This window comes from Dama dama, chromosome 25 (assembly GCF_033118175.1).
Source record: "Dama dama isolate Ldn47 chromosome 25, ASM3311817v1, whole genome shotgun sequence".
NCBI lineage: Eukaryota > Metazoa > Chordata > Mammalia > Artiodactyla > Cervidae > Dama > Dama dama.
Genome location: NC_083705.1, coordinates 42,436,706 through 42,448,999, shown reverse-complemented (window position 1 = coordinate 42,448,999; position 12,294 = coordinate 42,436,706). Strand labels below are relative to the sequence as shown.

The 12,294-nt window shown below is 39.2% G+C and overlaps 1 protein-coding gene across 1 annotated transcript in view; it reads right to left on the bottom strand.

The window, feature by feature from the left end:
* Nucleotides 1-11,970, bottom strand: part of FYB1 (FYN binding protein 1) — a 165,339-nt gene extending 153,369 nt beyond the window's left edge. The window contains exon 1 of the mRNA XM_061129898.1: nucleotides 11,884-11,970. Coding sequence (XP_060985881.1) covers nucleotides 11,884-11,886 — 3 coding nt within the window. The 5' untranslated portion in view covers nucleotides 11,887-11,970. The remainder of the gene's footprint in view (nucleotides 1-11,883) is intronic.
* Between the last annotated feature and the right edge of the window lie 324 nt (nucleotides 11,971-12,294).

Below are 12,294 nucleotides of genomic sequence, written 5' to 3'. Positions count from 1 at the left end.
AAAAAAAAAAAAAAAAAAAAACTAGGAAGGAGGAAATGATAGAGTAATAGTTTTTGAAGAAATAATAGCTGAGAATCTTATATAGAGTTAAAGAAAATCATTAGGCTTTACATCAGGGGTTGGCGACTGTAGCCCATGGACCAAAGTCAGCCTGCCACCAATGTTTGTGAATAAAGTTTTATTGGAATGCAGCCACAGCCATTTGTTTATCCATTGTCTGCAGCTGCTTTCATGCTACAAAGTTAGAGCTGAATAGTTGTAACAGAGACCACAAAACCTAAAAAACCTGAAATATTTACTATTGGCTCTTCACAGAAATATTGTTGATCCCTGCTTTAACTTGCAACTCTGAGTATCAAGCAGGATAAATAAAAATCAAGTCACATGTCTATGAAGCACAGTAAAGCTGTGAAACATAAAGACAAAGAAACATCTTGAAAGGAATGACAGAATTTCACCTACAAGGTAAGACAATTAGATTTATATAGCACACGATTCAGCAACACTAGAAGTCAATGAGGTAAGTCTGCAAAGTGCTGAGGAAAAGTAATATCAATTTAGAATATTTATATATGGCTAAGCTATCATTTAAGATTGAAATTAAAATGAAACAGTTTTCAGTCATACAAAACTCAATATACAATTGTAGTATATAATATTATTCTTCCTTCAAATGGGTATCCATCTCTGCCATTACTCTGAATGCATCATGATTATACATCCCTGCATCTCTGCCCTTTTTAGCTGAGGCATGACTATGAAATGTATTCTGGCTGATTAAATGTGAGTAAAAGTGGAGTATATTTCTTCCAAGTAAAAGTGTTAAGAACTAGGAATTGGATTGGAAGGTTATGTTCCATGGGTAATTGCATTGTATTAAGATTCTTGTTGTGTTCGAGAGAACAGATATACTAAATAACAGTAGAAATTGTTAAACAGTAAGTAAGAGTATGTGTACTTGGGTAAGAAGATATATGAATCCAGAGCCCAAGAGTAAGATGTGAGGAATAATGCTATATATGGAGTTCTATGGAGCATACAGATTGAACAGTATATCAGAGTTAAGAGTTTAGAAACAGTCACACACATATGGGGAATGGACAAACGACAAAGGAAGCAACAGAAGGAAGTAGGTGAAAAAAGAGACTGAGCTAGATAGTACTTGACAATCAGTTGTCCACAGGTATAAAGACCTGATTATTAAAGACCGAAAGGTGAAAGGAAAATCTTTAAAATGTTTAGAGGAAAGGTGAGGAAAATAGCTTTAATATTTAAGAGTAGAGAATAACTGTTTAAAACTGACATCAAAGCAGAAATGATAGACTGATTTTAAAATTTGACAGCATTAAGATTTAAAACTTGTGTATAAAACAGGGACACTAAAAATAAAAAAGAAGCCATAGATTCAAAGCATAAAATTAGCAATGCATATAACTGACATGAGCTTCCCTGGTGGCTCAGATGGTAAAGAATCTGCCTGCAATACAGGAGACCCAACACCTGGGTTGGGAAGATCTCCTAGAGAAGGAAATGGCAACCTACTCCAGTATTCTTGCCTGGGAAATTCCATGGACAGAGGAGCCTGGAAGGCTACAGTGAGTCAATGGGTTTGCAAAGAGTTGGACATGACTGGGTGACTAACACGTTCCCTTTATAAATGACATAGAGTCAATGCCTAGAATATATAAGGAATTACTATAAATCAACATGAAAAGATAATCCGTAAGAAATGAACAAAGCACATGAGGGGAATTTACAGAATAGGTTACCTGAATGGTCAATAAACTTACAAAAACATGTTCCATCTTAGTAGTAATCAGGAAAATTGAAACAAAAATGAGTTTTGCTATGCCAACAAGAGTTTAGTTTCCAAAATATACAGACAGCTCACACAAGTCAATATACAAAAATGAACAATTCAATCAAAAAATGAGCAGAATGCCTAAACAAACATTTCTCCAAAGAAGACATTCAGATGACCAACAAGCATGTGAAAAGATGCTCGATATCAATAATTACTAAAGAAATGCAAATCAAAACTATAATGAGGAATCACCTCATACCGATCAGAATGGCCATCATCAAGTCTACAGGGGAGTTCTCTGGTGGCCCAGTGGTTGAGAATCCACCTTCAAATGCAGGAGACACAAGTTTGATCCCTGGTCAGAGATCTAAGATCTCACATACCAAAGGGCAACTAAGCCTGAGAGACACAACTAGAGAGGTATGTGCACCACAGTTAGAGAAAGCCTGCACATAGCAACAACGACAGAGCACAGCCAAGATAAGTAAATAAAAAGAAAGAAAAAGGGTCTGCAAATAAAGCATTCTGGAAAGGGTATGGAGAAAAGGGAACCCTCCTACACTAGTGGTGCTGCAACTGTGAAAAACAGTATGGAGTTTTCTTTAAAAACTAAAAATAGAGTTACCATATCATCCAGCAGCCCCATTCCTGGGCAAATATCCAGAAAAGACAAAACTCTAATTAAAAAAGCACATACAAAAACCAATGTTCATAGTAGCACTATTTGCAATAGCCAAGACATGGAAATGGCATAAATGTCCATGAACAGATGAGTCAACAATGAAGAGGTGACATATCTGTATCTATATTTATATTTAATAGAATATTACTCAGTAACAAAAAAGAATTAGGCAATGCCATTTACAGCAACATGGATGGACCTAGAGATTATTATACTAAGTGAAGTAAGTCAGTGAAAGAAAGACAATTATTATGTGATGTCACTTACATGTGAAATCTAAAAAAATAATGCAAATCAACTTATTTACAAAACATCCTCACAGACATAGAAAGCAAACTTACGGTTACCATAAGGGGAAAGGAGGGGAAGGAATAAACTAGGAGTTTGGGATGAACAGATATACACCACTATGTATAAAATTGATAGACAATAAGGATTTACCATATAGCACAGGGAACAATACTCAATATCTTGAGATGACCTATAATGTAAAAAAAATCTGAAAAAGAATATATATAGATATATCACTGTGCAGCAAACCTGAAACAACAGTATTGTAAATCAAGTACAGTTTAATTTAAAAATCTGTAAATGAACCAAGTTTTGCATATAATAACAAATTCTCAAAACTCTATCAGTAAATCTGGCAATACCAAGTTTTAGGGATGATGTAGAGAAATGGGAAATGTCAAAAAGATGAGCAAGAGATAAATTGTTACAATGATTTCAGAGAAAAATTTGCTAAATTCAGTAAATTTAAAGGTGACCAGATCCCTTATGCAAAAGAATTTATTCTAGTACTGTTTGAAATGGAAAATAATGACAACAAATTCAACATCAGACAATAGATGACTAAATAATAAATAATATATATAATAATAAATACCTATTTATTTATTATAATAAATAATAAATATAATATATTTAATATAATATATAATATATATAATAAATAATAAATAATATAATTACAAAGAAATAAAATAGGTGGAGCTAGAGCTGCATGTGTCCAAATGCATATGTGTTGAAAACATACCAATGTCAAGATAAAAGAATGCAAATGCAGAAATCATAAAAAAGCAAAGTGGGCAATCACTATCATATGGTATCTTATGGATACAGGCAGATTAAATAAAAATATAAAAACATGTTAGGGAAGGTGAGGTGTCACTCTCAGAGCCGACATTCCTCTACCTGTAGAGGGAAGGGCATGGAACTGGGGAGGGTAAAATGAGGGCTTCAACTTTGCCTTTTTAATTTTTTGAAAAGATGGCAAAATGGCAATAATATGACACATGGTACAATAATATGCATGAACTCTGGGTGTGAGTATGTGAACATTTGTCACGTTGTTTCCTAACATGCTACAGTATTTTAAGAAGAGAAGGGTACAGGAGGAAAGAAAGCGCAGATGAAATGCATCTCCAAGAACTAGGGAAGTGATATTGAAGTTACCAAACCCGGAGCTGGAGCCCCCACCCATCTGCTTTAAGAGCAAGGCTGCTGAGCACTTAGTGTTTGCGCTAATGTGCTCTAAAGTGCCTCTCATTTCCTCCTCTGTGCATTGACATGTGCATGAGTGAGATCTGATAGAATTTGAACTTATCAATCTTGGCTCAAAACTTGCTTGTCATAACAGAGGAGCTTTTTTTTTTTTTTTTTTTTTAACACATTGGTACAGATCTTGCAGCAAAAGGGAGGTAGTCCGATTTGCAGAAGCAGAGGATACACAGATCAAGAGTAGAGAGTAGGCGTGCATGTGAAGGGAGTGTGTGGAGGAATGTGGACTTCTATTTGGGGACAGTAGCCTGTCATTCAGAACTGTGACTCACCCTCTCCAGCTTACATGATAAAGACAAGAACCACTGCTCTCCCTCTCCATGAAAGAACTGGGTAGGAGCCCTCGTTCCCAGAGGGATTCTTGTAGCTCAGATTTCATACTCTAATTTGCCTGGGATACCAGCTCTCAATTGAGCCTCCATTGTAGCCCCTCAAATTATTTGTGGGGTCACAAACTAATCCCCCTCAGAAATCCTTCACAATTTAAACTCTTGGCCGTGTTTAAATCTGGGGCTCACAGTTTTAAAGGATGAGGGAGAAAAAGTCAGTATTGACTTTTTGAAGTCAATTCAAAAAGCTGAATTAATGAAGCCCCCTATCATGGTCAAGGACATCTAGAAAGGATGTGCGTTGGTTCAGAAAAAGCCCTCCTCTCAAAATGTGAATCGGACAATGACACGGACTCCTTTGCTTGGGAGTCTCCAGTGGTTGCCAGAGGGGGAACAGAATACCATCAAATTCCTTGTCATGACCCTGGAAACCCAGCAACATGTGAAAGTTGCCTCTTTCCAGAAGCCACCTCTTTGCCCCTCTCCCCTCCTTCTGCCTCATGTATTCTTGCAGATCCAAGCTCTCTCCTGCCTCTTGTCTTTTGTACCTGCCATTTCCTGTGTCTGAAATGGTCTTTACTGCCACATTCCTTGTGCCCAGCTTATTCTCAATCTTTGGTGCCATAACTCTCAACCTATACCAGGCCCCACTTTATACATTAAGGTTTCGATTTAACCGGTTTAGGCTGGGGCCTTGAGAATAGGTATGATTTATAAGGTACTCATGTGATTTCAATATGCAACCAGGGTTGAGAACCAGGGCTTTAGTTTAAACATCACTGCATCAAAGACCAGACTGGTATCTAAAGAGGATGTTTCCTTCTTATGTCCTGTCTCAGCTCCTTATTTACCTCCTTCAGAGCTCACTACCTGGTATTTTACTTACATGTTTACTCGAATTGGTGGCTCAGATGGTAAAGAATCTGCCTGCAATGCAGGAGACCTGGGTTTGATCCCTGAGTCGGGAAGATCCCCTGGATTGACTACTCACTCCAGTATTCTTGCCTGGAGAATTCCATGGACAGAGGAGCCTGGTAGGCTACAGTCCATGGGGTCACAAAGAGTCAGACACGACTGGGCAACTAACACTTTCACTTGACTTTACTTGAATTAGCTTTCCATCTTCCAGGGAACAGTGGTCCTCCAAGTGTAGTCCCTGGACTAGCAGCATCAGCATCACCTGAAAATATCACCTAGAAATGCAAATTTCCAGGCTCCATCTCCGACCCTTCAGGATATTCAGATGTGTGCCAAAGTTAGATCCACCACATTCAGTGTGAGCTCCAAGAAGTCAGGCCCTCACCATCTTTTTCGCCCTGCATTCTGTCTTGTCCAGCAGAGTCCAACAAGGAACAAGGGCTCAATAAGCCTTCATTAAATAAAGAGTGATAACACATTTCTTCTGTGAGTAGCTTACATGCAAATTGTGAGCTGACTGAAAAGAGCAAAACAAACTAATAAAACCCTCAAACCAATTTTATACCTAATTTCTTAAACATTCTAAGGTTTATTGGTAAAAGATGTTTCCCCTCTCTAACTGTGAACATACAAAAATCTGTGTTTGATTCACTATTTTCTCCTCACTATTTTTCAGGAAATCTATGACTTGAAATGTGCCTAAAAGTATTTGTCATGTGGACAGTTATCATTCTATCATTTCCATTTCGGGCTGTGAAGTGAGATAATTTGTTTAAAGTTTCAGATTATGTTAATTTCCACAGGATCAGATATTTGAGAAGTAGAATCTTACTTTTTTGTCCTTCTGCTTCTAAAATGTAGAATCATATTATAAAGAACATCAAGGAACCCATAGCCAATCCTCTACCCTTACTAAGCAACTTGAGAAAGAGCTGGCAAGACCGAGTCAAGATCCCACTGCAAAGCCAGCACTCCCTGCCGCCAGGTAGCTAAAATCCATCGTTCATTATAGCTTATGTCCTTGTCCTCACAAAACCCCATGTACTTTTCCACCTAATTCCCACAAGTTTCTACAGTTCTTCTACTATAAGTTATAGGAAGAGGATGATAACAGGTGAATTTCTCAATAACCACTTGGGCCACCATGTGGTTCCACTTTCTAATACCCGCTTCCGGCACTCAGCCTGGAAGAGGAGGGTTTAGTTACACCAGTAACACAGAACTTAGAGAAAGGCTAAGCATTTGATCATTGAATCCCTTTTTCTGAGCCCTGGGGTGGAGAGCCACAAAGCCAGTGACCCCTTCAGTCTCCCACCCCAACAGCTCTGCAAGAAGATTTCTGTAAAGTGATCACTCTGAAAATAGGATAATTCATAATGGTACTAGCAGAAGTTACAAGCAGTGCCTCCCAGATCTAACAGAGGTGGTCACCAGCCTTAGGAAAGGTCCTTGACACTCCAAAAAACCAGTCCCGGGCTTTTCTTGAACCACTATCTTCCTTGGTACCTACTTTTTCTCAGATGCAGCATAAGACAGAAAAACTCAGGCCCTGAGAGCAGACAGAACTGTGCTCAAATTCCAGTCCCAGTATTCAACAGCTGTGTGGCTGTGAGTAAGGGAATCACCCTTCCCAAGAGTCAGTTTTCTCAGCTAGAGAACAGGAGCAATAGCAGTAACTGTTTGCAAGGAGGTGATAGGGATTTTATGGCAGAAAGTGAGGAAGAACTAAAGAGCCTCTTGATGAAAGTGAAAGAGGAGGGTGAAAAAGTTGGCTTAAAACGCAACATTCAGAAAACTAAGAACATGGCATCCGGTCCCATCACTTCATGGCAAATAGATAGGGAAACAGTGGCAGACTTTATTTTGGGGGGCTCCAAAGTCACTGCAGATGATGATTGCAGCCATGAAATTAAAAGACGCTTACTCCTTGGAAGGAAAATTATGACCAACCTAGATAGCATATTAGAAAGCAGAGACATTACTTTGCCGACAAAGATCTGTCTAGTCAAGGCCACGGTTTTTCCAGTAGTCATGTGTGGATGTGAGAGTTGGACTGCAAAGAAAGCTGAGCACCAAAGAACTGATGCTTTTAAACTGTGGTTTTGGAGAAGACGCTTAGGAGACCCTTGGACTGCAAGGAGATCCAACCAGTCCATCCTAAAGGAAATCAGTCCTGAATATTCATTGGAAGGACAGATGCTCAAGCTGAAACTCTAATACTTTGGCTACCTGACTCATTTGAAAAGACCCTGATGCTGGGAAAGATTGAAGGCAGGAGGAGAAGGGGACGACAGAGGATGAGATGGTTGGATGGCAGCACCAACTCAAGGGACATGAGTTTGAGTAAACTCCGGGAGATGGTGATGGACAGGGAGGGCTGGCATGCTGTGGTCCATTGGGTTGCAAAGAGTCAGACACGACTGAGCAACTGGCCTGAACTGAACTGATAGGGATTTGATGAGATGGTGGATGCCAAAGCTTGGGCTTTCCTGGTGGCTCAGATGGTAAAGAATCTAGCTGCAATGCAGGAGACCTGTATTTGATCCCTGGGTTGGGAAGATCCCCTGGAGAAGGGAATGGCAACCAACTCCAGTATTCTTGCCTGGAGAAATCAATGGGCAGAGGAGCCTGGTGGGCTATAGTCTATAGGGTTACAAGGAGTTGGACACAACTGAGTGACTAACGCTTTCACTACTTTTTCATGCCAAGGCTCACAAATGTTAATGGCCATTATTATTGTCTTCCTGTGCTCACTAGGAGTCTTTATACCTCCTTAGGAAATCATTTTTATTTGGGTCTGGAAAGAAAGAAACTAACAGTCTGGCGGCTGCCTGCACTTTTATAGGTGCTTTATAATTACAGTCTTATTCACTCTTTAAAACAAACTTTCAAGATACTGTCATCATCATCTTCATCATTGTTGGATAAGGAAACAAACTCAGAGCTTAAGTGACTTATGAAAAAACCATGCAACTAGAAAGCAAAGAATAAGTAGGTAGAAACACAGCCTTTGACTGACCTATGATGTCTCCCAAGGAGAAAAAGTAGAAGAGTTTTTTCCCTTCCTTTTATATGCTACCTGCCATTCTGCAACTTGTTATAGAATGTCAAAGGCAATGTTGGGGAGAGAGAAACTAAAGGAAATCTACTTCCTTTTTAAGTATAACCTTGATAAGCTACAAAGGCATCCTATACCATTATTGCAACTGGGAAATTCGTGCACCATGCCACTATATAGTTTCGTTGTTTTTGTTGTTTAGTGCTAAGTTGTGTCTAACTCTTTTGCAACTCCATGGACTGTAGCCCATCAAGCTTCTCTGTCCATGGGATTTCTCAGGCAAGAGTACTGGAGTGGATTGCCATTTCCTTCTCCAGGAGATCTTCCTGATCCAGGGATTGAAACTGCATCTCCAGCATTGGCAGGAGGATTCTGTACCACTGAGTCACTAGGGAAGCCCTCACTATATAGTAGGTAAAACTAAAATATGTTGTTTTACAAGAGGGTAACTTGGTTAAAAGTCTAAATATATCTGTTTTTTTAAATTTACCTATTCTTTTAGCATTTCTTGCAATGGAAAATAATTAGGCAACAAACGTAAATGAATGTTTATGATAGTCTTATCTGTATGACCATAAAGAAAGAAAAATAAAACAAAAAACAATCTAAATGTCCAACTATATGGAACCAATTAAAATAAATTACTGGTTCCAAAGAGGAAAAGGAGTACAAGGCTGTATATTGTCACCCTGCTTATTTAACTTATATGCAGAGTACATCATGAGAAAGATGCAGAAGCTGGAATCAAGATTGCCAGGAGAAATATCAATAACCTCAGATACGCAAATAACACCACCCTTATGTCAGAAAGTGAAGAGGAACTAAAAAGCCTCTTGATGAAAGTGAAGGAGGAGAGTGAAAAGTTGGCTTAAAGCTCAACATTCAGAAAACTAAGATCGTGGCATCTGGTCCCATCACTTCATGGCATATAGATGGGGAAACAGTGAAAACAGTGTCAGACTTTATTTTTTTGGGCTCCAAACTCACTGCAGATGGTGATTGCAGCCATGAAATTAAAAGACACTTAGTCCTTGGAAGGAAAGTTATGACCAAGCTAGATGGCATATTAAAAAGCAGAGACATTACTTTGCCAACAAAGGTCCGTCTAGTCAAGGCTATGGTTTTTCCACTGGTCATGTATGGATGTGAGAGTTGGACTGTGAAGAAAGCTGAGCACTGAAAAACTGATGCCTTTGAACTGTGGTGTTGGAGAAGACTCTTGAGAGTCCCTTGGACTGCAAGGAGATCCAACCAGTCCATCCTAACGGAGATCAGTCCTGGGTGTTCATTGGAAGGACTGATGCTGAAGCTGAAACTCCATTACTTTGGCCACCTCATGCAAAGAGTTGATTCACTGGAAAAGACCGTGATGCTGGGAGGGATTGGGGGCAGGAGGAGAAGAGGACAACAGAGGATGAGATGGTTGGATGGCATCACCGACTCGATGGGCATGAGTTTGAGTAAACTCTGGGAGTTTGTGATGGACAGGGAGGTCTGGTGTGCTGCAATTCATGGGGTTGCAAGAGTCGGACACAACTGAACAACTGAACTGAACGGAATACAATGCAGTCATTAAAAATGATTCATTATTAAAAATGCTTTCATAACTCATATATTATTCAAAATATTTTAAATAAAAAAGCAGATAAGGGAATGGTTTATAAAGTATGATAGTACTTATAGAAAATTATATTTATAAAATATATTTTAAATGACAAAATTCTAGAAGAATCTATACTAATTTAGCAATGATTGCCCCAGGTGATAGGACTATAGGAAATATGTATTGTGTCATTTCTGCATGTCTATATTTCTAAGAAAAATTTTTTTAATAATGTGTTACTTTTACAATAAGATTGTGCTCTCTTAAGAAAACATTATGTAAGACATCAAACACACTATCCAATTAAACCTTTCTTTTTTTCTTCTATTACCATCTTGTGTTCCCTAAGAAAATTCAAATAACCCTGTAAACCACAATGCCCTCACTTATTTTTGAAAAGAATATGGCAATTAAGGTCAAGATCTTTTCTAGGAATCCTAGATCTGCAGGTCAAGTATGGAAACATTAGTGAAAGTGATATTCGCTCAGTAGTATCTGACTCTTTGCGACCCCATGGACTGAAGCCCGCCAGGCTCCTCTGTCCGTAGCATTTCCCAGGCAAGAATACTGGAGGGGGTAGCCATTCTCTTCTCCAGAGGATCTTTCCTCCCCAAGGATCAAACCCAGGTCTCTTGCACTGCAGGCAGATTCTTTACCATCTGAGCCACCTCTGCACTTTCCCCACTTTGGCTCACAAGATTTCAGACTACAAACTCGTGCCATGAATTCTTTACCCTGTCCATTCCAGTGCCTGCAGGGTGCACTCTCTACCCCCACCAAGTACCTGTAGGGATCATTGCTTCAGTCCCCATTTTCCCACTGGGAGGTGGCAAATCAGTCATCTTCTCCATAAGGAGAGATTTCTCAGTCACAAAGTCATGTTTGACTCTGTGATCCCATGGACTGTAGCCCACCAGGCTGCTCTGTCCATGGAATTCTCTAGGCAAGAATACTGGAGTGGGTTGCCATTTCCTTCTCCATAAGGAGAGAAGGGGTAACCAATTTCTAGTCTTACAGGACCTGGAGAGTTGGGGAAAGTTGCGTGGAATTAAAAAGTTATCTCTCTTATGGACTTTGGGAGCCTAAGAACACCACATGTATGAGAACACAATCAATTATACAGAGAAATAATAGGAAACTAGCAGAATATTAATGCTGTAGTTAAGGTTCATTATGAGTTAAGCTAGTTTTTATGGCACACTGGGAACCCAGTCACGATTTTAAGTGTGCTCCACATAAGGATTTTCTATTAACTTTGGAACACAACCTGTCCCTAAGATTTGGACTGTTTGGATTTTGTTTGCTTCTCTTAATTAAAATAATAAACTTCATTTTCTTTCTCTTTCTTTTTTTAAATTTTAATTTTTCTCCATGTTGTAGGGGCATGTGGGCTCTTAGTTTCTAGACCAGGGACTGAACCTGTACCTTGAAGTGTGTAGTCTTTAACAACTGGACCACCAGGGAAATCCCCTAAACTGCATTTTTCTAAACAAAAGAACTCCTCTTGTAAAACTTCACTATGTTGTCAAAATGACACTCATGCTCAGCAATATTGCCCAATGTATATCACTGGCGTTTTCTTCAGGTTTCCAAAGTGCTCCTGAAAGGAAACTTGACTGCCCAGTGTTTCTAAACGAGCCATCTTAAGAAGCAAAGACAAAGAATGTAGCTTTTCTTTCTTTAAGGCATAACTCTTCCTCTGTTCGGAACGCTAGAATCAGAAAAGGGAACTCCTGCAGCCACAGTCTCTCAACTGGTATAATAACGCCTTAGCAACTTTATTAACAAAGGGAACGACGATGAGATAAGCAAAAATTCCAGAGGCTTGGAGGACCTTCCCGTGAGGCACACCCACCCCTCTCTGCTCTGTGTAGAAAAGATCAGATGTTTGCCAGGAGATGAAAGAGAGTCATAAAATCTATTACTTACCATTTTTTTAATGAACGAGTTGATGTGGGTGGCACACAGCGACTCCGAAGATGCTGTAACTCGGACAGTGAATGTGCAAGTTAGCTATGCAGACAGTACTTCCTTTTTTGAACCCTGTGGTCTGTCCAGTTTTCACACATTGATATATAAGGTTTATTTGCATGTTATCTCAGCCCTCAGAACATTTGTGTAACTGGCCAGGTTTATCCAGTTACTATGCCTTACTGATATGAAAACAGCTACAGGTAGAGCTTTGAAGTCTTAAAGATTGACACAGACCTTTTTAAAAAGTGTCTGAATAGTAAATTTTGTGTATGTTATTAACCCATTTTATATATAAAATGAGTTTGTAGAGGATTCATATTAACATGTTAACAGTGGTTGACTTCGGTGGAGATATTATTATAAATC